This window comes from Cetorhinus maximus, chromosome 3, assembly GCF_964194155.1.
Source record: "Cetorhinus maximus chromosome 3, sCetMax3.hap1.1, whole genome shotgun sequence".
In the NCBI taxonomy this organism is placed as follows: Eukaryota; Metazoa; Chordata; class Chondrichthyes; order Lamniformes; family Cetorhinidae; genus Cetorhinus; species Cetorhinus maximus.
This window is the reverse complement of record NC_135881.1, coordinates 187,695,324-187,722,803: the sequence shown is the minus strand read 5'-3', so window position 1 is coordinate 187,722,803 and position 27,480 is coordinate 187,695,324. Positions and strand designations below refer to the sequence as shown.

General features: G+C 41.7%; 1 protein-coding gene across 2 annotated transcripts in view; it reads right to left on the bottom strand.

The window, feature by feature from the left end:
* Positions 1–1,269: 1,269 nt before the first annotated feature.
* Positions 1,270–27,480, bottom strand: part of zdhhc11 (zDHHC palmitoyltransferase 11) — a 145,854-nt gene continuing 119,643 nt past the window's right edge. For both annotated transcript variants that reach the window (XM_078539449.1, XM_078539448.1), the window contains exons 5-11: positions 26,448–26,572; positions 22,534–22,689; positions 16,352–16,473; positions 14,376–14,434; positions 10,223–10,331; positions 7,185–7,269; positions 1,270–3,343 (exon numbers count right to left, since the gene is read on the bottom strand). In XM_078539449.1, the coding sequence (XP_078395575.1) occupies positions 2,949–3,343; positions 7,185–7,269; positions 10,223–10,331; positions 14,376–14,434; positions 16,352–16,473; positions 22,534–22,689; positions 26,448–26,572 (1,051 nt within the window). In that variant the 3' untranslated portion in view covers positions 1,270–2,948. The remainder of the gene's footprint in view (positions 3,344–7,184; positions 7,270–10,222; positions 10,332–14,375; positions 14,435–16,351; positions 16,474–22,533; positions 22,690–26,447; positions 26,573–27,480) is intronic.

The window sequence follows — 27,480 nt, the reverse complement described above, 5'->3', positions numbered from 1 at the left end:
CCACTATGCCACCACCTCCCCTCCTACATAGGCAGTTTCCATTATAAATATAAATACAGGAAACTGTAATGGAAAAAATCTACAGGAAGTGCACACAGATAGAAGATCTTAATATATTATAAATTGAGTCATAAATCAGTTTCATTAAAAATATTTAAAATTCACTATGGAGCAACTGCTTTGCATTTACTGTTAAAGGACGTTACTTGAGTAGTGTAGATCAGTGGTTCTCAAACTGGATCCCTGGGAGTCCGCAGAAACTTTCCAGGAGGCCTGTGAAATAATGAACAGGCCCTGGCAGCCACATTCCATTCCTGCCTTCACCAAACCTGCCTCCAGGCTATGTAGTGCATATATGTAGAGTATATACAAATCAGAGAGCTGGTTTGTTACATTAGTTTCTGGGAATTCTTTTCGATGACTGTGGGTCTGGTGTCGTGACAAATGGTGAGAGAGATGGCAGATTTTCTGATTGACCGTATGTTTTAAGGCAAACTGTTTTGAATTTAATTTGATTGTGTACTTTGTGTAATATAGCTATAGAGTGGAACCTCTATTATCTGCATTTCAGTTATCTGTTTTCGTGATTGACTGCTAAAGCTTTCATAGGATGAAACCTGACATGAGACATGAAAATTGCATGATGATTTTTTACTTTGCATCGTCCTTAGCTTTCTTTCTCTGCATAGGGAATTAATGTACTGTATCTGTAAAACTGCAACATGGAGACTCAACATTCTGCCAATTTGCCATTAAGAGCATATAATGAAGGTTTCACTAGGTGTAATAAAATATGGGATGCTTTCCTCACATTGTGTGTGAATTAAGCATGTGCACATGATATGTGCATAATTGCATGTGCACTATCAACAACCCAAAATGCTATTAGACCAACACTTTGAGCACATTTATAAGCATGTGTGTATCAACTCTATAAAGACTTGTTTAGTAAAGGGATACTTTAACACGAATGAGCACATGCTATCACTAATGAACAAATTGTTTACTAAGTGTGATGTGTGCTTTCTGATCCTGAGTGAATTAATGCAGCTGAACACAAAATGAGTCTTGGGCACCATGTTGCAATTATACAATGAAAGTAAAGAATGACTAAGCCATGGTATACAAGTAATTACTGTATATAATGTGCATGTGTTTTAAAGTTTGTATAAGTCCTCAGTAGTGCAGTAATTTAGATTGGGGTGCCCATGTCTACTAATCCATTTGAAAGGGGGTCCTTCAACCAAAAATGATTGGGGACTACTGAAGTAGATATAATATAACAAGAAATTTATTCCTGTAACACTTCTTTCTCTCATTTTGATTAATGCAATTTCATTATTACAAGTAATTGAAAGTATTTTCCAAGATTTCAATGCAAGTGACTGAAGAGCAAAATACTGAGGGTACTGGAAATAAAAAAACAGAAAATGCTGGAAATACACAGCATCTACCTGAATCATTAACTTTGTTTCTATCTCCACAGATGCGGCCAGATCTGATGGGTATTTCCAGTGTTTTCTATTATTACATGCAAGTGAATAAATTGTGTTGACCATTAACATAATTGAAGTATTTTCTATATTCCAATGATTAGTGTGCAATTCCATCATTTCTTTCACACATAGAATCCCTTATTTTACAATGCAAAACCACCATTTACACCAGGTCTAGCAAAAACAGCTCATATTTTCATAAGCTTGTACAATGTGGAAAATTAAGGGTGTCCTTTATGAGAAGAGGTCACGTACTAAAGTTGGGCTTTGTGCTGGCGAATGGTTCAGTCTGAAGTACATATCTCTGCATACCGAAGATGGCCAATGCATGTGTAGTGAAAAGGTTTTCAAAGAAAATTTGGCCTTGAGAAAGTCAGATGTACTTTTTTGAGCCATTATGCTAAGGAAATATTATATGGCATTTTGTAGAAACCACATTCGCTTGGGCTAGGGGGTTACTTACCAGCCTTGTGATAATGAAGGTGGGTTTACATGAGTGGATTTACCTTAAACATTACAAACTGAGGAGAGGTTTTTTTTTTAAAGCAGGTTATCATTCCCATTGCTCAACTCTGTGACCTCAATCATGACATGAGTTTACTTTTACTCAGAATCACATTTTCAATGATCATTAGGAGAAATAAGTAACACATGGGAAAGCTAAGAAGTTAGTTTTGACCCAAGCCTTTGATTGGAATTGAGGCCCGCAATTCTTGGGATTGGAAAGGCAAAAACACTCAATTGGGGGTTCCCCTGGGAAATTATACCCTCATATGTCATCCATTGGCCTCAGGAACCTAGGCCAGGTAGCAGATGTGCTCCAGTAGATGCCCTGGAAGCTCCCAAGAGAAAGCTAATCAATCCAAGAGAGGATTGTTACCATTCTTTCAATGGTACACAATTCCTTTGGCGCTAAAGACATTTTTCTTCAAAACCGACTTCTAGTGGAACAGTTTTGGGTCATTGCATATTCAACAGATGGAACAGATTGGGCAGCATTGAAGTACCCTTTCAGTTGCCATACACTGTCCCAGCCATGTAATTGACCTGGTCCCTAGGATTTGGCACAGGGTCTCCATTTTGAGGTTGGGTCACTGCCAAGGGGTGGCGAGGGGCACGGGTGTTGGGGGGGGTGCTCCATCTATGTCAATTAAGGGGACCCCACAGAATATTTGGGGTCTGAATTGTTTACATTAGTCAGATTGCTTTCTTCCATAAGTCACTCTTTTCACCATTATCGTTAGATGAAGTCCATCATGTCACCAGGACAAAGAGCAAATAGGACACAACGCAAATAGCTCCGCTCCCAGAGATTCCACATCTGTCTGAAACGCAACCGGCTGATGATGCTGTCGATTGCTTGCCAATCATATGAAGGTTCGAGTAAGCTTGGTGGATTCGATCCATTTTTATATTTCAAAGCTTTAGTACAATTAAGTAAAGGCCTTCAATTTACACTGACATAGTATTCTGCCCAACAATGCTGGACCGCTGGGATAACTGGCTGTGCCTCTGTTGAGCTGTCTCTACATCCTGTTTGACTAAAGAAGTCCTTGTTGGTTGTTGGTTCGCACCTTTCACAGACAACTGTACAGAGTCTCTTGGATTTACCAGCAAGCTCGGAGTGTTGTCTAGAAGCACACTTTGATTGGATGCATCTAAGCACTTCTCTGTATTGTCTGTCCCTTCCCTGCATCCACTGTCCATAGCAGCACTACCAAGAGGGTTTTGTACCACTGGGATCTCTTCTATGGACTCCAGACTTCGTCGGTGAGACTCCTGAAAGCTCTTACGATCAGTCTGTAATGTTACTTCTGAGTTCTCCAATGGTTCAGGAATAGAGCTAGCTGTTGAGAAGATCAACAAGAAATCAAACGACAAGTACAAATCCATTCATATCTTAAGGGGAAAAGGTGACACACTGCATGTCAACAGCTCAACAGAATGCACTGACCCTACATTAGCTCTGAGACCACCAAATCACCCCATGGACTCACCCTCCTTTATTTCTGTGACTTCCTTTGGTCCTTTAACCCTCTGAGAACTTTTCATTCTTCCAGTTTTGGTCATCTAATCCCTAAGCATTTGAATTCTCCCCTTAAATATCTCTGCCTCTCCATCTCCGCCTTACAACCTAATTCTTTGATCAAGTTTTTGGTCACCTCGTCTAATATCTCCCTACGTGGCTTGGTGTCAAATTTTGTCCAATAATACTCCGAAGAAGTGTCTTTCACTACATTTAAGGTGCTATATTAGTGCCTGTTGTTGTACAATACATTTTCCATTAGCAAGAACAGCAAACCCTTTTAATCAAATTAGATTTTATTTTGAGAGTGATTTTTTTTCCCTCTAAATACTGGAGCATGAGTGTCAAAGGGCAAAAGAAGGTAAAATATACAAATTGAATTCATCTATAAGGAATACAGAATATATCCATAAGAGAGAAGGTGAGTCATTAGTGAGCAGGTTGGGCCAGTTATAAAGGTTTCTTTTACTGTGTTCAAACCTATCATTATTCTATAAGTTTACAAAACCCTTTGAAACAGAGTGCATATGCTCTCTAAGTAACTCATCTAGAAAGTTAGATATTATAGAAATCTTGAAGAACACGGAAGGTCCTTCAATATTTCCCCTGAAACCTTGATTGACATGTGGGAGGGGCCAGATTCATATGTGCCTGGGTTTTTAATGGTTAACTTATGAGTCTGCAATTCACTAGAGCTCAATGAAGCAATCTGTTTTTGGGGGTGGTTGACCTCAGTTATGTGCTCGGGTCTCTGATGTGGATCTTCATCCCACGATCTTCAGGCTCAGTAGCAAAAGTGAGCCACAGCTGATACTTCAAAGGAATGTTGTGCATTGACTATATTTTTGTGACTGAACAACTGGTGAATGAAAATGAAAATAGATTTTTTACAATGTTGTCCAAGTTACGAATAATATAAAAAATCCTTGTAGCATGTGCAAGTGCCTTTGTTTAGTGACTAAGTATGAAGCCGTTTTTCAGTGCTGCCATGGCTATTCCTGGGACATTACAACACTTGCATAACTATGGGCTACTGTAGATCCAAAGTAACCCACGGCAACACCAAAGCGGCTTTCTTGTGAAAAACAACTCTACCATCAAATCAAAGTTATTTTCAGATATCTTAACAGATAGTTTAAAAATAGTTGAAGCTACTGTATATCAAACTGATCATACCATTCAGGTGCATCATCCCTATAATGGAGAAAACAAATTTCAGTTTTATTTTGGGTCTAACACAAGGTAGTTAACAAATCTCTTTTAAAATGTCACTGGATGTTGCATTGTGTTAAATCCCTGGTATCTGTGTTTGCATTCAGCCCTGACTCTTGGATTCAAGTCTTTTGCCTGCTCATTTTGAATTGTGCAAATCTGGGCAGTCTCATTCAGATCCCAATGGTGTGAGTTGATAGAAACCGTTCACAATTTATGTGAAATGTTGAGGTAGCAGAGGCATTAAGTGTTATACTAGTTCTACAAGTACTACTCCTCCAAACTTGTACGCTTAAAAACTGTGAGGAAATGCAAGTGCCACCTAGAGGTATGTTGATACCGCAGTCTTCTGCTGCTGTTGAAGATCCCAAAGGTTTTAAGTGATCTTGGTGGAGGGGGTTGGTTAACTATCCAGCCCAGGCCAGGCCTATAGGTCCAGCTCCAGGAATACTGGTTAAAAAGGTCACAAAACATTCTGAGCCAGTGTAATGGAATCGGAGACAGGAGAAATGAGCCTCTTCTCTTTCTTTCATCCTTGCACCTAGGGGAATGTCAATTATTCAAATGCAGCAAAGAGGAGATTCTTTCCCAACTTGATTGAATTTTTGTAATGAGGTAACAGAGAGATTTAATGAGGGAAATGTGGTTGATCTGCTGTATATGGACTTTCAAAAGCCCTTTGATAATGTGTCACAAAATAGGCTTTCCAGCAAAGTTAAAGCACGTGGAATAAATGGGCCAGTGGATGCATGGATATGAAATTGGTTATATACTGGAAACAATGAGGTAAATGATTGTCTGTTGAACTGGAGGAAAGTATACAGTGGGGTTCCCCAAGGGTCAATACCAGGTCCACTGACTTTATTGATGCATATTAATGACTTGGGCTTAGGTGTACAGGGCACAATTTCAAAATTGTCAGATGAAACAAATCTTGGAAGTATTGTGAACTGTGAGGAGGAGCATGATGGACTTCAAGACGTGGACAGGCTGGTGGAATGAGCAGACAGATGGCAGATGAAATTTAACGTAGAGAAGTGGTAAGTGATTTTTTTTTTAGGAAGAACAAGGAGGTGCAATATAAACAAAAGGATACTTCTTAAGGGGGTGCAAGAACAGAGGGACCTGGTGGTATATGTGCAAAAGTCATTGAAGGCTGCAGGGCAGTTGGAGAAGGTAGTCAAAAAGACATCAAGGATCCTGGGCTTTATAAATAGAGGCGCAGAGTACAAAAGCAAGGGAATTATGATGAGCCTTTACAAAACACTAGTTCGGCCAAAACAGGATTATTGTGACCACTTCTGGGCACCACATTTTAGGAAGAATCTTGAAGGCATTAGAGAGAGTGCAGAAAAGATTTACGAATATGGTTCCAGGGATGAGAAACTTCAGTCACGAGGATAGATCAGAGAATCTGAGGTTGTTCATCCTTGGAGAAGAGAGGAAATTGGTAGAGATATTCAACACCATGAGGGGCCTGGACAGAGTAGATAGAGAGAAACTATTCCCACTGGCGGAACCGAAGGTGATGTGAGGAGAAACCTTTTCATGAAGTAGCGAGTGGTTAGGATCTGGAAAGCACTGCCCGAGGGAGTGGTGGGATGTAGATTCAATCATGGCTTTGAAAAGGGAATTGGAAAGCACCTGAAGGGAAATAATTTACAGCGGTACAGGAAAGGGGTTCAGGAATGGCACTATCTAAACTGCTCTTGCAGAAAGCCGGCACAGGCTTGTAGGGCCAAATGGCCTCCTTCTATGCTGCTATGAATCTATGATTCTAACATTTCTCCCAGAAGAAAAGGATTTGTTTGTTCAAAAGCTTATGTAATTCTGAAGTTGAGGATCTGCAGCCATCTACCTACCAATAATACATGAAAAAAATAATTATGAGTGTGCTTCTTGTCAGCTTTTTGATAATAAATTTCTTCATAACATTCGTCAAGGCTTTGGAGAAGGTGCGGGGGCACTGACCATAAGAGTACCAATGATGAGGCACATTGGTTATATGGAGAGACTGGAGAAGCTGGGATTGTTCTCCTAAGAGCAGGGAAAGGAGATTTAATAGAGGTGTTCAAATTTATGAGCAAGTAAGGAGAAACTGTTTCCTATGGCAGGAGAATCAGTAACCAAAGGATCAGATTTAAGATCATTGACAAAAAAAAACCAGAGGGGAGATGGGGAGAAATTTTTTATGCAGTGAGTTATTACGATCTGAATTGCTCACTTTGTAAACCTGGTGCAAACAGATTCAATAGTAACTTTGAAAAGGAAAGATGTGTGGGGAAAATTCATGATTAATGAAAATTTCCTATGTAAACATGTCACAATATAATTACATCCTCCCACTGCTGGAAACCTTATGAAACTGTTCCAGAAAAATAACATTACGATTTGCAGGTAAATCAAAAATTGCACTGAGATGATTCATTTTAAAAATATAAATTTCTTACCAGTTGATATTCTTTCAGAAGTGAATTTAGTCTCATCAATGTGACTGTCTCCTTTGAAACCACTTTTAGGCCTTTTATTTAGAGCCTAGCATTAAAATGGATACAGGAGAGAGGATTTAGTAGAATGAACTGTACACATTGTTACGACCACAGCTGGTGTTATTTGCTGAGCAAGCCAGATCCCAGGGTGAAACCTATCTTACCGTTCATAGACTTTTTTGTTTTTCGAAAATGAGGAGGAAAAGCTACTGATCCCAAAAGCATAGAACTCCAATAACACCTTTAAGACTTTAAAACATTATAGGATTTATTAACAAGAAGAAAAAACTTAAGCACAGAAGATTGAAGTTACACAATTGACAGTCTTACAAAACATCCCCCCACAAAAACCCCTTGGTCAGAATACACAAGGAAACTACTTGGCAACAATTTTCTTAGAGATTTTTAACTATAAAAATCTAGTAATATTACACCAAGGCAAAACTGTTGTTACTTTAGCAAAGGTATACCACACAACTCCTCAAACACTTCCACCCTGCTGTGGAAATCCAAGAAAGTTCAGAAAACAAACTGCTTTCTGAAACAAATACTTTTCTGGTTTGACTGGATGGTTGTTTCAGATTTTACACCTTCTCTCAGCACAGAGCTGGTCTCAGGACATCTACCCTAAGCAGCCAACATAACTCAACTCAACACCTTTCCTTAAACATCCTTTTCCCCTTTCATCTCAAATTCCACTGTCCCCAGCCCCTCTTTAAATTCAACTTTTTTCAAAATATAAAAATCTTCCATGTTTTAGTAATTCCTCCTCTTTCGGGTCAAATAAAATTTAATAACCTTCCCTTGCTTACTTATGAAACCTCTAAGTCATAAAAGCCTTAAACTCCCCTTTGAAATTTAACAGCTGAAAAGCCAAATGCAAATTTCTAAAACCCAACCTATTTACTTGTAAATCCAACTTCACCATAGCCTCTCATCGCAAATGCATGCATCTAGCTCCTTTACCCTCTTTTCTCTCAACTCTCAGACAAGCTGTCTCTATTAACCCTCGCCCAGTTTAATTAATCATGGACATAGACACACATCCTTCTTTACAAAATACCACCAGATTCCCAAAAATAATTTAAAAAAAATAACATCCATCCGCACAACATGTACACTATATTTAAAAAAGTATTCACACACCATATCCCCTTCCCTGGGAGAGATGATGATGCTGTCTGGAGTAAGGAGTGGACCTAGACAGTGGCTTTGTTCCTGCAATGGGTGACCCTTCACCCCACCCCACCTCCCCAGCCTAAATGATTGGAGAACCTGTGGGAGGCCTGCGTCACTTCAGTGTGGGACGCTCAGCATGGTTATAGCCTCCAGAGGGCGGAAATCCCATTCCTGAGAGCTGGCAGCCTGAGGCAGGCAGCTCTACATTGCCAGCAGTGCCACTGGGAGTTGGTGGCTGCTGCCGGTTGTGCTCTGAGGCCTACCCAGAGAATGTTGGATCCTTGGGGACAGGTGAGGGAGGGGGGCGGTGAGAGGCAAGGACAGGGGGTGAGTTTCAGCGGCTCTTCCCCCTCTCTGAGGCTGGGTCCCTCAAAGGAGCATCGTCTGCCGGTGAATGAGGGCCTTCCCATCATGAGACCACAGGTAAAGCCAACAGGGTTTGCTGCAGAACTCTTTTGGAGCTATGAGAGAGCCATGAGTGCACCACCATTAAATTATGGTGGGCTCGGGGATAATTGTTGTCACGCGGTTCATTAATGAGCCTAACTGGCATCCCACTGCCCAAAGGCAGGATTTTCGTGTCTGGTCTTCCCGCGCCCCTGCCCCCGATTTAATTGGGGACTGTTTTCCCGATGCCAGGAATCAGACACAACTACTCCCACCTGATTCTCCCAGCCCCCTGCCATCATACCCACACCGGAGGTCTCAATTAAATTCCTCCCAGTGGCTATTCGAGCATGGGAACCATCGCAGCCTGTTGTGCCATGAGAAGCATCACAACTAAGTTCAATTCTGCCCTCACTCAAAGTCAACATGCACATTTCCCAATTAGTGAATGACAATCACAAATGAGAATGCTAGCTTAACTTTCCCCTACTGGGGTTGATGGACAGAAAGGCCATCTGCAGTCCCGGTGCAAAAAGTTAACTCGCCAGAGGTCAGAGATTGATCTTGGGACCTCCTGGGTCTATAAGCCTCAGTACCCCATCAAAATAATTACATAGGAGAGATGACTGTGGGTGAACCCAATGCTGTATAGCAACAGTGGACTGAATCTTACCTTTGTCAGGTGGGCTGGGTGGGAGTGGGCAGGGCAGGCGTGGAGCTGCTCGCCACCCGCGATCGGCTGCGCGCCGCCGTTTTACGCGGGCGGGCCAATTAAGGCCCACCCAGTGTAATACACGTTCCATAGCACTGCATGCTACCTGTGCGGGTGGGGGAAGGAGGGCGAGTTCGGGGCCTGCACTGCAATCCCCCTGAGGCAGCTCCGTGCCTCAGGGAGATTAAGTACATAATAAAAATTTTCAAACAATAAGTTAAAAATTACTTAAACAGGCCCCCTCATGTGACAGCGTCACATGAGTTGGGACATATTTGTGAAGTCACAACAATTTATTTTACTTATTTCATACAAGCTTCAGAAATCTCATCCCAGCCATGGATGAGGTTTCCTGAAAAACACAAAGTCCGCCTGGGCTCTTTGCCTGCCCGCCAACCTCAAGGCTGGATGGGCAGCGTTGCTAACAATTTTAACTGCTTTTTTACTGGCCTTAATAGGCCGTTGACAGTTCAGCGGGCACGCAGCTGCCTCCGGCGCATGCCCAACATCATCGCGCATCATTTTATGCATCGGCATCCCCACCCCTGCACGCCGCCGGCAATATTATGCCCAGTATGTATCCGCATAACATTTAAATAGCAAACCATTAAACAATCTTAAAAAATTGACCTTAATATTATCATTGCATTTTTCTGATACTGATAAAATCATGGCTAAAAAACTAATTGAAATTTCTTGCAACTGAGCTCTTAAAAGTTACCTGCCCACTGTGAGAGGCGTTTATAGCTGTGGAAACACTCGAAGTCTCCAAACAGATGGTGTTGGACAGTCTGTTAGTAACTGGACCTTGGTCTTGATACTTCAAAGCACTGGTGGAAGGAAGGAAGGGTATGTCTCAGGAATGTGAACACTGTTGGCACAGTCAATTTCAAATTGAAAACAGATCCTGTCTTTGTTTTTTTTTAAATCCACTGTCTCTCACTGTTAACTGATGAGCTTTAAACTGGGAGGTCATACCTGTTGGAATTCGACCCAAAGCTCTCTGCTCATTAGGAATACTCCCTAATAGCCACCACACAAGTAGAATGGGTCCTGGCCAGAGGACCCCCAAGTAGATAGCAAATACCACCATGAACCCAACTACTAGCCAGTTAGCCTTCCGTTCCTTTATATGTGATTTACATCATGTTTTAGCACCTAATGCACCCAACGGCTACCTAGATCACTGGATGTCATTGGCCAGTTCATACAGCTAGCTAATGTTCTGCAGAGTGATGTTTCCACTCCTATCCGCAACCCCCTCCCCCACCTCCCCCAAAGAGGAGAAACCTGTAATGGACGATAAAAGATGATACAGCAGCCTCTAAACTAAATTACTGCTTATCTCACTAAGATAAATGTAAAATACTGTGGATGCTGGAAGTCTGAATCTCTGAAGAAGGGTCTTACAGACTCGAAGCGTTAACTCAGTTTCTCTCTCCACAGATGCTGTCAGACCTGCTGAGTTTTTCCAGCACTTTTTGTTTTTATTACTGCTTATCTCCATCTTCTCCAAATAAGAAAGGCAAATTTTCATGAGGGCGCTGTCCCTTTAAAAGAGTAATAGATGCTAAGGGGCTTGCGGTGAAATTATATTAATCATGTTGGGGCTAAAATATGTTTCTGCTGAACAATACATGGGATTTTACAGTCTTCCACTGACTGGCAAGACACAACAACAATGGGCTATCACAAAAAATGTCGACAGGAACAGCACCTTATCATCTCAAATGTAATTCAGCTGCCTTGCATTAGGGGGCATTATTACACCAAGACATTATCTGCCAGTTATGTAGGAGGAAACCAGGTACAAATATTTAGACAATTTAAGATGTATCTATTGATGTATGATACTCTGTCTTTGCTAGAAACATCTCCAAGTTAATGGGAAGGTTGATTTTTGCATTAAAACAAATTCCAGTCCAACATCACCAATTAGGTGCCAGTTATTCAGCCCCTTTATTTCTGAGCTGCTACCCACCCGGGGAGAAATGCTGAGTTACAACAATGAGATAGAATGAGAAAGTCGGAAGGAAAGATTGAGGTTGCAGCCCTCCTGATAGCCAATGACTGGCATAAACCTAGAGGCCAGGATGGTTCTTTTTACATTGACAAAGCTGTACACATGTTAAAAGCAGATATCACAGCGTATAGTAATTACAAAAAGCTGGATCGGGAAAGTAGGAATAAGGGGGTGAAACTGTCTTTCGCCAGTAGGAGAAGTGATTCACAGCAAATGAGAAGCCAATTCACTAACAACTTGTTTCATGCTACCAGAGAAATCCAAATTCCCAAACACCCAACGTATATAAATGTTTGCGTAGGAGGTCAAACAGACTTATAACCTGGGGAGCATTTTTAAAAATCTTCCCTTCAATTCTGTGTTCTCTCTTCAGCAGCCATGGGGATGGAGAGTCAACCTTGCCCCAGCCTACTGTCAATATTACATTCTAAACCAGGTTCCACTCCAGCTCAATGGTATAGAGCAAACTGAGATCTCACCATGTCTGGAAATCGGAAGGATTAACTTGTGTCCCATTGCCACAAGCAAACGTCATATTAGAGTTTTAGAGAGCTGCCTTATTGCCCTGACTGTGCCCAAGAGGGCATGTGGACAGATAATGCCTGGCACTGAAGGAGCCCAAGGAATTTAAAAAAAATATATATTGAACTCCTCCATTTATTAAACAAAATGTTCCCAGGGGAAATTATAATGGACACAGCTAGTTGTTGAATCATAACAGCCACTTCCTGCCTTGTAGTCTTTGCAACTCTGAGGTATAAATCTACTGACTGTTTAAAAATGCAATCCTGAAATGTGGGTGGTGCTGGAAAGCTTGACGTTATTTCCCACCCCCCATGCCTTTTGATACAGCTGAGAGTCTTGCTAGGCCGCTTCAGAAGTGCAAGGCATTTTGAGATTTTGATTACTTCTGTGATGCCGTTAAGGCCTCCCTTTGTTTCTTTTTAATATGTATTATCTTTATACTTGAGTCAAAATGTAACCAGTTGTGAGGTGGACCAAAGTCCTGAGCTCAGAACTGGGTGGTAGGAACATGGAGTGCAGAGGATATCGGTCGAAAGGGGAGAAGATTTTTGACAGAGGACATCAATGCTGAGGCTTATATGGGACTTTTTAAAAAGATAAAGACTAGACAAGGATATACAGATGTGTCAGAACATGCTACTGGGGCGATGGCTAACCACCCTGATTATAGAAACCGTCTTAGACAATGGTCTCTCGGGTATGTGTGAATGGGTTTCTTCCTGTCTTACCAAGATACAGAAATCACATCCATTTCTGGCTTTTACCTGGAGACACCCTCCTGCTAAGAGCAGAAAATGACCACTTGCAGGTGGTCTTTACATGGCCAGGATGGAATTGATAATCCAATCAGATGACTCGATTTAAGACATTACCTTATATGCTGAGACACCAGGGTCAGAAAGAGGTATAAAGCCACAGCTCCCAAGGACACTGGCGCTGCAACCAGGAAGTGTGATTTGGTCAGTCACTGGCATTGCGCTGTCTGACTGCCTGTATGACCATGTTGAAATGTCTGTAATTTTAATTGATTGTATTGAAGCGCCTCATGATCTATGTGGGAAACTTGAATATGATTGCACTTATTGTGATGGCCATTTTGAAATGTTTTGTAATGTTCTTTCAGATATTTTATGAATAAAGTATATTTTTGCAAAGAAAAGAAAGAAGACATGAGGATGAATTTATTCAGCGTACCAACCACCCGGGGACGAACTCCTGCAAGCGGGTCTTACTAAGCAACTGGTGTTGTAAGTATATACTATTGCTTAGTGGGTTAATAAAGGCTTTCCACAAAGTGGAAGTTGTTTCCATAGTTTGTTTCGTGACGTTGATACCAAGTACGGGGTGAGGACCTTAGAGGTTAGTGAGAACCCTTGGTTAAGAGTCTTACAGAGGGTTTTAAGAGTTGACCACGTTGATGTGGGAGCAGAATGCATCTTGTAGATGGTACACACTGCAGCAATTTTACATCAGTGGTGGAGGGAGTGATTGTTTAAAGAGGTGGGTGGGGTGTTGATCAAATGGATTGTTTTGACCTGCATGGTGTGAAGCTTGAGTGTTGTTAGTGCTGCACTCATGCAGGCAAGTGAGAGTATTCCATCACACTCTTGGGCTTGTGCCTTGTAGATGTGGAAAGACTTTGAGGAGCCAGGAGGGGAGTTATTCGCCACAGAATATCACGTCTCTGAACTTCTACAGTAGCCACAGAATGTATGCAGCTGGTCCAGTTAAGTTTCTGGACCATGATGAGCCCCAGGTGGGGTCAATGGTAGTGCCATTGAACTTCACAGGGGAAGTAGTTCGACTCCTTAACCATGTCACATGTGATATCTTATTGCACTTTTAAGATTAGTTTTCCTTTTCCTTGGCTTGAGTGTGAGGGGTTAAGGCTTTTGCAAATCTAATTTAGACAAGTATGAGAAAATGTCATCATGTTAAGCAGCTGATAACTTCTAATACATTTTTCCAGTGTTGGGTACAACTGATCTGTGAGCAACACGTGATAAGCACTGGAAAGCACTCATGTCTCATACGTGGGAGAGCCTTATAACTCAAAAGTGGCTGATATAGGTGCAGCAAGCTGTTTGTGTGAGAAAACGAAGCCACAATTTAACTTCTGATGGTTTATTTGTTTTGTTGTGCTACTTAAAAAAAATATAAGAATTCATATTCCTGAGCAACGTTTCTTAAGCTGTGCAGCCACGCACAAGTTTAAGTTACAGTGCATGCACGACCATGATAAGAAATTTAAAGGGCCTGCACACTTAAACGATTGACCGCAGAACACAAAAGAAGTTTGAAGATATATTGTTCTTGAACACATTACCTTAACCTGGAGGATGCAGCAAGTTCTATTTCTGGCTGAGACTTTGCTATAGGTAGACCCTGCAATGACAATACAGGAGATGGGGAATGTCAGCAACAGATAGGGCAAATATACAATTATAGCCAACAAGTTCAACCAAGTCTAACAGTGATGTATGTAAAATTATTTACAACCCCCATCCTTTTCCCTCCCCAGCCCATTGAATACAGAGTCCTGCATAATCTACTCGCACCCTCCTTCTGTAACCTTCTCCTGTATGATGCCCCTGCTCAAGCCCTTCAGTCCTGAGTTCAATCCCTTTCCTCTTCTCCACTTTTAGTGTCAGTCTAGATCTGTCTCAGCCTTACTCCCTGAACCTCTCTCCCTACTTCACCTCTTCTCTCTCCGCACATATTCCAAAGCCTCCTCAGAATACAGCTATGTCTTTGATCACATCTTTGGTGACCTGCACTAATTCTTCTCCTGTTGCTTCCTTGAAACTCATTCATACCTTATTGAAGTGCCCTGGGCCGCTCAATGTGTAAAGTGCTACATGTGCTGTCCAGCAGATGAAACATCATGAAGATACACTACAGGCCACTGACAGACCATGATGGCGTCACACCTGCCATATCAGTTTGAATGAACTTGATTCTTTCAGTTTGTAAGATCTGGTTACCACTCATCTGTCACACAAGACAACGGATCTACCTGGTTCATCTGACTTCCAATGTGATTTGTGCAACTCTACATATGCATCCAGGGTAGAGCTCGTCTCCTATCAGCACATCCACAACAAGCCAGCCTGACTCATCAACTCAACAGCAGACTCTATCATTCCATACCTAAGCCTTCTCCATATGTTTAGACTAGTAAAGAGGTGGACAGTTTATATTACAGAACCATTTACAGTTGGGGCAGTTATGTAAGGAAACAAAGCTCCCTGTGCCCAGGAATCCACCCCATGTAAACCTATAACACAAGGTGACATGCCCAATGGCACAATGAGGGGGTGCTGCACAGCCAGATGAAACTTTAAATAGAGACCCCGTCTGCCCCCTCAGATGAATGTAAACGATCCCATGCCACTATTCAACAAAGAACAGTGGAGTTCTCCCTCTGTTTTACCCAATATGTATCCCTCAACTGACATGACAAAAATCAGATGCTCTGGCCATTTATCTCATTGCTATTTTTGGGGCCTTGCTGTGTGTGCAAAATTGTCACATTTGTCTATGAAACAACAGTGACTACCCTTCAAAAATAATTCAATGGTGTTGGGAAATCCTGATGTGCAAGGCTCTGTATAAATGTAAGTTTGTTCTTTCTCGTTACAACGTGATGGCAACACCCGAGCACTTGTTTAAAAGCTGCAGTCACAATTTCTGGTCGCAGGTAATTCTGGATGTCAGGGAAAGTCTGTAACAGCCAGCAATGCAATAACTGTGGAACACCAAACATTTTGGTGGGTATAGCCATCAGCATTCTTCTGTAGGCTGCCCCATCAAAGTGCTCATCTCAGTCCTCTGCAGTGGCTGGGCAACATAGGCTGGCCTTGCCAACGATGTTCACACCCCACGAACAAGTTAAAAAAAAAAAAAGAGCTTGCCTTCTAGCAAGGCGACACCATGCAGACAATGTACAACACTATTGGCATTGGCTGCAGACAGCAATGATACAAATGAGCAAGCAGCACAAACTTGGCGCACCGCTTGCATTCAATTGAACGAGTGTGGGTTAATCTAGAGCAAGCCCTGTGTGTGTTTTTTTGGGGTTATCCAATGTAACCCCCCACATCCCTTCCTCGAATTGTGACATGGGATCTTCCACATCCACCTGAGAGGCAGTCAGGGCCCGAGTTTAACGTCTCATCCAAATGACGGTACCACCGACAGTGCGACACTCCCTCAGTACTGCATCAAAACACCAGCCTGGATGATCAAGTCTGGAGTGGGGCCTGAACTCATGGCCTACCGACTGCCTCCATTGCACTCTACCTGAAGAGCAGTCATCCTAGTGGACGCAGTCTGTGCAGACTCGGCATTGTTCCCATGGTCTCGGACGTCCTGGTTGCGACGCTCCCGCACGACGTATTCATATGTACTTAACTTCTTGCACACTGGAAAAGTAGAGGAATGACATTCAGCTCAACTCCGCTGAAGAGACCGGCACCATATCCATTTCCACAGCCTGTGCATTAAGCTACAATATGTTGTTACCAGAAAAGGTTGCACCAGGTACAAGACATGATGCCAAATTAAAACAACCACTTAAATTCATCAAGGTTCTCTAACATAGGAACATTAGTCAATAAGTCTAATTGTCCCAGCATCCACAGCCTTTTGACAGAGAGAATTCTGTGATTTGTCTATGTAAACGTGCCTCCTGACTTCCCTCTTGAATGACCTGGAGATGATTTTCCCTTGTTTTTGATTCCCAAGCAGAGAAAGCGGTTTCTCTCTATCCACCCTATTGAACTTTTTTAACATATACGTAAAAAACAATCCCAAGGTGTTTCACAAATGGAAAATAGATAGGGAAATGGATACTGAGACATGGAGGGAGAATATGAGAGGAAACACCAAAAGCATGATCATTATGGTAAGTTTTGGGAATGTTTTAAATGAGGACGACATAATGGGCAGAATTTTTCCCTCATCGGGTGGGTGCGCGCCCGACCCAAACGGGAGTAAAATAGTGAACGATGACATTGGGCGAGTGTTCCAATGTCATCGCGCACTCTTGTGATATTTCGCTTGGCGGGCACGCCCACCGACAATTAAGAGGCCTCTTAAGGTCCTTAATCAATTAATTAAATTGAATTTTTCACTGCCCATCCAAACGTTCAATTGGCGGGCAGGCGAATAGGCCAAGTTTTTTTGCAAAACCTCATCCACGGGTGGGGTAAGGTTTTGACCAGTGATTTAAAAAAAAGTTTTAAAACTCATTTTTAACATGTCCCCACTCACGAGACAGAGTCACATGAGGGGACATGTTTTCCTTATTTTTCAATTCTTTATTTGTAATGTTAAAAATAAAATTCTTCAGCTCCCTGAGGCAGCTCTGTGCCTTCCAGGGAGCTTCCACTGAGCACATCCCCGCACATGCGCATATTTCAGTGCTCACCCATTCCCACCCCCATCCCGGCAGCACTGAGCATTTCAGTGTGCCTTTCACACTGGCTGGCCACTAATTGGCCAGCCAGAGTGCAATTGCAGTCGGGACTCGATTGTGGGCAGCGGTCAGTTTCAAAGTCACTGCCCGAGGTAAAAATCCTGTTCAATATATAAAAATGAATAGTCAGCATGGATATCAAAAGGGAAATCTTGTTTAACCAACCTTATTGAATTCTTTGAGGTGGTAATAGAGAAAGTAGAGAATGGTAATGTAGTAGATGGAATTCATCTGGGATTTCAAAAGGTCTTTGATAAAATGCCCCATAATAGACTAATGAATAAGGTCAGTGGAGTCGTGGGACAAATGCCAGAATGGATGGTGAGCTGGCTTCAAGACAAAAAGCAGATAGTGGCAGTAAAGGGTAGCTATTCACGTCGGTGGAGGATGTGAACTGTGTCCCTCAAGGATCAGTGCTGGGGCTACTTCTTTTCACAATTTACAATAACGGTTTGGACTTTGGAATCAAAAACACAATTTTAACATTTGCAGATGGTATCCGATTGGGGATGGTATTGGGTGGGGGGGGGGGGGGGAATGGTCAATACCCATTGGGGGCGGGGGGGGGGGAATGGTCAATACCCATTGAGGAGGACTGCAACAAATTATAGGAGGGCGAGAATAGAATTGCAGAATAGGCAAACGATTATCAAATGAATTTTAACACAGATAAATGTGTGGTGGGAGGAAGAATAGGAAGTCATTTATTAATTGGAAGGTGCAAATCCAGGTGGGGTAGAGGAACAAAGGGATCTCAGAGTACAAATATATCAATAACTGAAACTTGCACCGCATGTTAGCAATTAAGGTTATGAAAAAACAAACCAAACACTAAACTTTATTTGTAGGGGGATAGATTGAAAAGTAGGTAAGTTATGCTAAACCTGTATCGAACCTTGGTTAGACCACATTGGAGTATAATATGGTCGCCATGTTATAAAATATTATATTTCATATAGAATATTGAAGGGTACATGACATTTAGGAAGGACAGGAGGCTAGGAAAAGGTGGAGGAGTGGCTCTGTTAATTAATGATGGGATTAGTACAGTAGAGAGGGATGACCTAAGTTCAGGAAACCAGGATGTAAAAGTTGTTTGGGTAGAGGTGAGAAATAATAAAGGCAAAAAGTCACTTGTGGGAGTGGTGTACAGGCCCCCTAACAGCACCCAGAAGGTAGGACAGGGTATAAAGGAAGAAATTATGAGAACTTGTCAGCAAGGTACAGCGATAATCATGGGGGATTTTAATCTACATAAACTGGAAAAAAAAAATCAGATGGGCAAAGGTAGCCTAGATGATGAGTTCATGGAATATTTTTGGGATAGTTCCTTAGAACACCACGTTCTGAAGCCACCCAGAGAACAGGCTACACTAGACCAGGTATTGTGCAATGAGATAGAATTAATTAATACCCTCATGGTGAAGGCGTCACATGGTAACAGCAATTACAATGTGATTGAATTTGACATTCAGTTTGAGGGAGAAAAGAGTGGTTATGAGACAAGTATTCTAAACTTAAATAAGGGCACTTATGAGGACATGAAAGCAAAGTTAGCTAAAGTGAACTGGTAAATGAGGTTGAGGGATAGGTCAATAGAGATGCAGTGGCAGACATTTAAAGGGATATTTCAGAATACACAGAATAGATACATTCCAGCGAGAAAGAAAAAATTCAAGGGGAGGGGCCACCATCCGTAGTTAACTAAAATTTAAAGGTAGTATCAAACTTAAAGATAAAGCACATAATTCTGCAAGGATAGGTGGTAATTCAGAAGATTGGACAGAATATAAAAAACAACAAAGAGTGACTGCAAAATTAATAAGGAGGGAAAAATTACAGTATGGGAGAAAGCTAGCAAGAAACATAAAAACAGATGGTAAGAGTTTCTATAGATATTTTAAAAAGAGTTAACAAAGTGATCGTTGGTCCTATAGAAAGTGAGTCTGGGGAATTTATGATGAAAAATAAGGAGATGGCAGATGAATCAAACCAATCCTTTATATCGATCTTCACTATAGAGGACACAAGTAACATCCCAGAAATAGATGTAAATCAGGAAATGGAAGGGAGGGAGGAGCTCAAGAAAATTGCAAGGGCACTTAGATAAATACAAGGTCATCAGGCAGAGTCAACATGGATTTGACAGAGAGAAATCATGTTCAACCAATTTACTGGAGTTATTTGAAGGAGTAACCTGTGCTGTGGATAAAGGAGAATCAGTGGATGTACTATACTTAGATTTACAGAAGAGATTTGATAAGGTGCCACATCAAAGGTTATTGCAGAAAAGAAAAGCACATAGTATAGGGGGTAACATATCGCATGGATGGAAGATTGGCTAGCCAACAAGAAACAGAGAGTAGGCATAAATGGGTCATTGTCTGGCAAGATGTAATGAGTGGTGTGCCACAGGGATCATTGCCGGAGCCTCAACTGTTTACAATTTATATAAATGACTTGGATGAAGGGGCCAAAGGTATGGTTGCTAAATTTGCTGAAGACAAAAAGGTAAGAAAGTAAGTTGTGAAGAGGACATAAGGAGGCTACAAAGGGTTATAGATGGGTTAACCGATCTGGCAAAGGGAGTATAATGTGGGAAAATGTGAAATTGTCCATTTTGGTAGGAAGAATAAAAAAGAAGCATATTGTCTAAATGGTGAGAGATTGCAGAGCTCTGAGATGCAGAGGGATCTGGGTGTCTTAATGCATGAATTTGCAAAAGATTAGTATGTAGGTACAGCAAGTAATTATGAAAGCTAATAGAATGTTATAATTTATTGTGAGGGGGATTGAATACAAAAGTAGAGAAGTTATGTTTCAGTTATACAGGGCAATGATGAGATCACATCTGGAGCACTATGCACAGTATTGGTCTCTTTATTTAAGGAAGAATGTAAATGCATTGGAAGCAGTTCAGAGAAGGTTTGCTAGACTAATATCTGGAATGGGTGGGTTGTCTTATGAGGGAAGGTTGGACAGGCTAGACTTGTATCCACTGGAGTTTAGAAGAGTGAGAGGCGACTTGATTAAAGCATATAAGATCCTGAGGGGTCTTGACAGGGTGGATGTGGAGAGGGTGTTTCCTCTTGTGGGAGAATCTAGAACTAGGGGTCACAGTTTAAAAATAAGGATTGGTCCACGTAAGAGAGATGAGGAGAATTTTTTCTCAGAGGGTCATGTGTCTTTGGAACTCTCTTCTTCAAAGGGCAGTGGAAGCAGAGTTTTTGAATATTTTTAAGGCAGAGTTTGATGGCTTCTTGATAAGCAAGGGGGTGAAAGGTTATTGGGAGTAGGTGGGATTGTGGAGCTCAGGTTACAATCAGATCAGCCATGATTTTATTGAATGGCGGAGCAGGGTCAAGGGGCTGAGTGGCCTACTCCTGCTCCTACTTTGTACATTTGTATCTTCGTAAAAAGAATATAGAGTTACTGGAGAGGGTGTAGAGAAGATTTACAAGGATGATATCAAAAATATGAGGGTACATATATCATGAAAGAATGAGGTTCTTGGAAAAAAAAGCCAGAAGGGTGACCTAACAGAGGCTTTTAAAATTATGAAAGATTTTGATAGAGTGGATACAGAGAGAATGATTCCTCTTGAGGGGGAGAGCATAACTAGAGGCCATCAATATAAGATAATCACTATAGAATCCAATAGGGACTCTAGAAGAAACTGCTTTACACAGAGAGAGGTGGGAATGTGGAACTCCCTACTACAAGGAGCAATTGAAGTGAATGGTATGGATGCATTTAAAGGGAGGCTGGACAAGATGAGGAAAGACAGCAGAAGGCTCAAGTGGACAATAAATGCCGACATTGGTTGGGTTGAATGTCTGTTTCTGTGCCATATATCCTATGCAATCCTGTGAGAAAGAAAGGGAAATATAGAAGGGTTTAAGTTCAGAGTTCTGGAAAGCAGAGCCCAGGCAGTTGAAGGTTTTATCACCAATGATGAGGAAAAGAGGAGAGGGGATGTACTACAGGCCATGAGCTGGGATCAATGGCTGGAGAAGATTACAGCAGTAGGGTGGAAGGGTGCCAAAGGGGACAGAAGACTGGTGGAGATTGTGGAGATCAAGTAGGCAGAGCCTATACAGGGAGGTATTTGAAGATGAGGATGAGTATTTAAAATTTATTATTAAGACAGAGAACAGGAAACTGGGGTATGACTGTGAGAAATGGATGATAGGTGAAGAGGATTTAATACAATGCAGGACGTGGCAGGGTGAGGAAAACAGAGTTTTGTACAAGGTAGAGTTATGGAGGGTGAAGAATGGGAGTAATTGAGTTTAAAGGTGATAGAAGTGTGAAGAATGTGTTTAGTGGCTGAGGGGATGAGGTATAGATGGGCAACATTGGTAAGCTGGAAGGCCTTCAGCCACCTTTCCCCTCTTACTGGAACTCCATCACTAAACCATTCCATCTCAACTACTTTCTCCTTCAAAACCCTTTGCTGATGGATAGGATGTGAAATCTGACATGCGTATCTGTCTCGAACATGACACTTAGGCCTATAAATTGGTCGATGCAGCAACCTATTTTACAGGCATAAAATGGGCACCTTAGCATCTATTATGTCAGGTGGCTTAACCGTGTACATTCTGCACTGTTAGTGTGCTGATCACTACACCAGTAAAGGGACCCCATCAGAACAGGCATTAGTCCCTTTTCATGTACAAATAAAGGCCTAACACCTGATTCAGGGCCTTTTCCCAAAATTGATCTGTCCTGAACTCAGCCAGTGGCAGATCCATTGCACTGAGGAACACGTAGACTACATGTGGCACAACCATTGTCCTTTAACGGTAGCTGCCTGCTACCAATGAGTCCAAGTCTTCTGCCCACTCACTCCCCTCCCTCCCAATAGCACCCCATCCACAACCTACCTGAGGGTCACTACCAGCAATGCAGCACAACAACCTGAAATTTAAATCACAGTCCTTTGCCACTAAAACAAACCCTGAAATTACCTTCATAATCTGAAATAACAAATGAAACTCACACAGATAAATGTGAAAGCCCAGTAGATGACCAAGTAACAACAGTGAAGCGAGTCCGAGGAAAATGGTGATTCCCGCTATGACTAAAATTCCAGCCTGCGTTGTCTCCACGGGAGCAATGGGCAGAAACACCAACCAAGTGTTGTTTCCTCGAACCTCTGTGCAGATAAAGAAAATGCAATCATTTAAGCTTGGCACAATCAATTAATCTAGGTAGTCACTTCAATGCTGAGCTCAAAAGAGTGCTGTACTGTCAAGAGGTGCCATCTTTTGGACGAGGCATTAACTCAAGGCCACATCCACCTTCTCACTTGAACATAAAAGACCCCACAGCAATGTCTGAAGAGCAGGGGCTCTCCCTGTTGTTTTATATTCATATCACAACCAACATCACAAAAACAGACAATCTGCTCATTATCCCCTTGCTGTTTGTGGGACCTTGTTTGCACAGACAACTTCCGCATTACCTCACATTACCAAAGTGACTGCACGTCAATGTACTAAATTAGTTGTAGGGCACTTTGGATGTCTGAGGTCATGAAAGGTGTTATATAAATGCAAGTTTGTTCTTGCTTGCTAAAGCTGGATGTTTGAGCCATGAAATTCTGACATTCCATCAATGAAAGAGTTGGCAGCAGATAGGCCCTGTGCCACCTCAGGTGAATGGAGTGCAGTCATTATGCCAATAAGGACAATTCAGTGATGTTCACACCAATCTATTCTTCTGAAGAGCATCGGCCCGAGCTAGCTGCTATTTTAAAGAAAACTGATTGCCTTTCTTGAGGGATCTTCTGAGGTATGTGTCAAAGACCTCAGTGCTACTTACACCAGCTTCTAGCCAGCAAGAGTTGTACTGAGGCCTTTAAATGTAGAGTGGAATTCCTATGGTAGGCCTGAAACACTTCTCAGACTCAAGATGCTGGAAAATTCCCAAACCCCAATTAACTGAAAATGTTTGCAAATGGTTCCAAATGAAAAACGGAGCAGAATCCTTGTTAGGTTTTCCAAGCTTTGATCCAGAGAATTGCCTAAATTCCCACCTGTGTTTAGATTAAATTTTAGGTCCTGGATATCTGGATTATATTTCAGAAATTTCTGTATACATGAAAACAAACAGGCGGAAAGCAGAAACCCCTTTGCAATATTCAACACAACATTAAATCTGTGGGGTTCTCACTGAAAAAGAACATGGTGATTAGGTTTGCTAAAAATCAGCATTATTTTGGGAGTCTTCAGGAACAGTTATGATCAAATTTTGGTACAAATGATGGGGGCATTAAAAAAAACTGTTTCCTTCCTCCATTTCCTTTGAACACTTTCATTTATTAGTTTAAAAAAAATTAGTGAGGACAAACCACGGCTGTTTAACTGGGTGGGATGGACGGAGGTCATGAGATGAAACCTCCGAATATGTCCAGAGTTGGTGACACTAATGAGACTGCTCAATACTTCGTGCATGTGAGTGCCCCACATAGTTGGTAAGCTTATAAATTAAAGCTGCAAGAAAAGCAAAACCAGGAGGAGTCCATCTTCACTCTGTTTGAGCCACCTTACAAATCACCTAAAATCACCACTGTCATGATAAGTGTGCTTGAACAGAAACTACCAATCAGGTGGGATAGACTGAAGTTTCGGAAAGGGTGCAGAGGAGGTCCACAAGATTAATTCCCAGTTTGAAGCAAGTATAGTCATCAAGACAGGCTCAAAGAGCAGGGAGTCTACACTTTAGAGAGGCAGAGACTTAGATGTGATTTGTTTCAACTAGATTGGTGAGGTTAAGAGGATGACCAGGGTCACAATTTTAAGTTGTATAAGGCCATAGCTAGGTTCCATGTCAGGTGATTCTTCTCCCAGATGCTAAAATACCTAGGCTGCCCCTCGTGTGGTGGATGTTGATTCACTGAATTCCTTCAAGAAAGAGCTGGATCTGTTTCTAACCAAGACCACCTTGTACTAAAGGTAGGCACTGGATAATATCAGCGTGGTCAGAGGGATCCCATGGATCAGTTTTGATCTTATAAAAATGGTCGGAGAGGAATTTCACAGATACTTCCTTTCCTAAATTGGCCTAGGTTTTTATCTGGTTTCTCACCTCTCCCAGGAGATCATGTGGCTTCGGATGGAATGGAGAGCGTCTTAACGTTGCGCAAGGCGAAGTCAATGCAATTGTGCGGTACAGGCTGGTTGGACCAGAAGGTCCTTCACAGTCATTGTTTGTATAATTATTGAAGTGCTGCTCCAGAAGCTTATCTTAGATTATCTTTCCAGTACCAAATGTCGGACATTGAATCTCCTTGCTGCTGAGTCTACCCCACTTGCATTGAAGAACAGGCCCCAGAAGAAGAAATCCTGGAAATGGTTGCTTTCTGCAGACATTGGAGTGGGAGTTCAGGAAAACACCACAGGAATTTGAACACCAGGCCCGCCCACCAGTGATTGTCATTGTGCTAATGCAGCCTCCAGGGACTTCTGTGGAGAACAGCTCTTTTAATGGGTAAAGCATCATTTTGCTTAGTCCAGAAAAAATCAGGATTACCACTGGAAGCACCAAGTAATATAAAACAGCTCTTAAATGTGGTACAGTCTAATTTCCCATCTCAAGTCAGCCATTCACAAGACACAATGGTTGTTCTGATGGAAAAGACAGACAGGTTGAGAAACACATACAGAGTGGGGAAGATGGATGGATGGAAAGACAGAAGGATAGAGAGAGATAAAGAAAAATAAGTGAAGTGGAAAATGAAAAAAGAAAAAGGTGCCAGAAGCAAAGTTCTTCCCTACTCTTATTCAATATAGTGCCGTGGGACCTTTTACATCCACCTGAAAGAGCAGGCAGGGCCTCGGTTTAACATCTCCTTAGAAAGATGATGCACACAGCTTTAAATATAACATGAAAAAGATTCGACCCAGCAGCTTTATAAATCGGAATCTTATACTGAAGGAGCTGTGTAATTATGTTTCATAGTCAAACATGTTCATTGCTCTCTCCTGTATTAATATGAGTTCTTTAGATGTCTCAATGGTGGGATCTTGAGACTTGTATATTTAAAAATGAACCATTTATTGTTAACCTTTAACTATTTACAGATCCAAGGCATGGTCATACACGGAGCTGTTGTCTCCATGCAGGCTGGCTTCCAGAGTGTTCTCTCTGGACTGTTCTCTCAGTCCATTACCATGTGACTCTATGCATCATACCATGGGTGGTGCTATTCTCCACTCCCATGTTAACCCTTGTGCTGCTGAGCACCTTTACATTAAAGTGGCATGCAGGCACATACATCATCCTTGGTCAATAATTACCCACAGGGAATCATCCATTTGATTATAAGTGGAAATAGGCTATATTTTAATCTGCATAACAGGCCATAGTTAGAATATTTTATAAAATTCTGTGCATATTCTACCTTCATTGAGATGTTGAAGAAAGATCAGACAAATTTGATTCTAAGATATAGGGTTCTAATTTAGGAAGAGACTCAATCTAGAAACATAGGAACAGGAGTAGGTCAACCTTAGGGCTGTAATTTGACACCGAGTCACCAAAAGAGGTACTAGGGAAGATGATAAATAAGATAATCAATCTCTTTTTTTTCATTCGTCCATGGGGATGATGTGGGCATCACTGGCTAGGCTAACATTTATTGCCCGTCCCTAATTGCCCTGGAGAAGGCGGTGGTGAGCTGCCTTCTTGAACCGCTGCAGCCGATGTTATAGGGAGCAACTTAAAGGAGGAAAGAGAGGGACAAGTTTAGAGGGAATTCCAGAATTTTAGGCTTGGGCAGCTAATGTTAAGGCTGCCAATGGGGCAATGATGAAAAAAACGCAGCAACAATGGTGGAAACAATTACTCTCTCCTTGTGAAGCCATAATATTACAGCCAACATGAACCTTAACTTAAACCTCGGGCGCTTACTTTCAAACTGAGGAGCTGTGCGAAGTTCCTCTGGATTTACAAACTGCTGGATGAAAACATAAAGGATAACGAGTACAACCATCAGGATACCGAGAACAGCTGACACCACCGTATGGAAGAAAAACCTAAAGAGATTTGAAAAGAAAAGAATATTATATGTGGCAAATTTAAGAATTAAAACATGCTTATGTTGCTTAATTCTCTGGGGCCAGTAAGTTTTACACTTTATTACCAGGATATTCTATATATTCTACATACAACTGAACTTCCATTTGCACAGCACCTTCACCACCTCAGGATGAACCAAAACTCTTTAGAATCAGTGAAGTACCTTTGAAGTGTAAAGTCATCAAATCAATGGTTATAGCATGGAAGAAGGCCATTTGGCTAGTCAAGTCTGTGGTGGCTCTCTGCTAGAGCAATTTAGCTTGTCCCAATCCCTGGCCCTTCTCTGTAGTACTGCATTTTTTTCCCCCATTCAGGTGCTTAGCTAAATCCCTTTTGAAAGTCATAATTCAGTCAGCCTCCATTACAATCTCAGGCAATGAATTCCAGGACGTTAACACGCACTACATAAAAGTTTTCCCTCATGTTGCCTTTGGTTGTCTTGCCATTCACCTTAAATTGGTGTCCTCTGGTTCTTGACCGTACTGCCAATGGGAACAATTTCGCTCCATCTACCTTGTCTAGACTACTCATGATTTTGAGTAGATCTATTAAATCTGTAAACCTCCTCTTCTTCAAGGAGAACAACCCAGCTTCTTCAGTCTATTTATGTGACTGAAGTCCTACATCCTTGGAATCATTCTTATTAATCTTTTCTAAACCTTCTCTATAGCCTTCACATGCTTCCAAAAAGCGCAGTGTCCAGAACTGGATACAATACTCAAGTTGAAGCTGAATTAGTGTTTTATAAATGTTTATCATAACTTCCTTTCTTTTGTACACTATAGCTCAGGATCCCATATACTTATTTAACCACTTTCTCAAGCTGCCATGCCACCTTCAATAATTTGTGCACATACACCCCCAG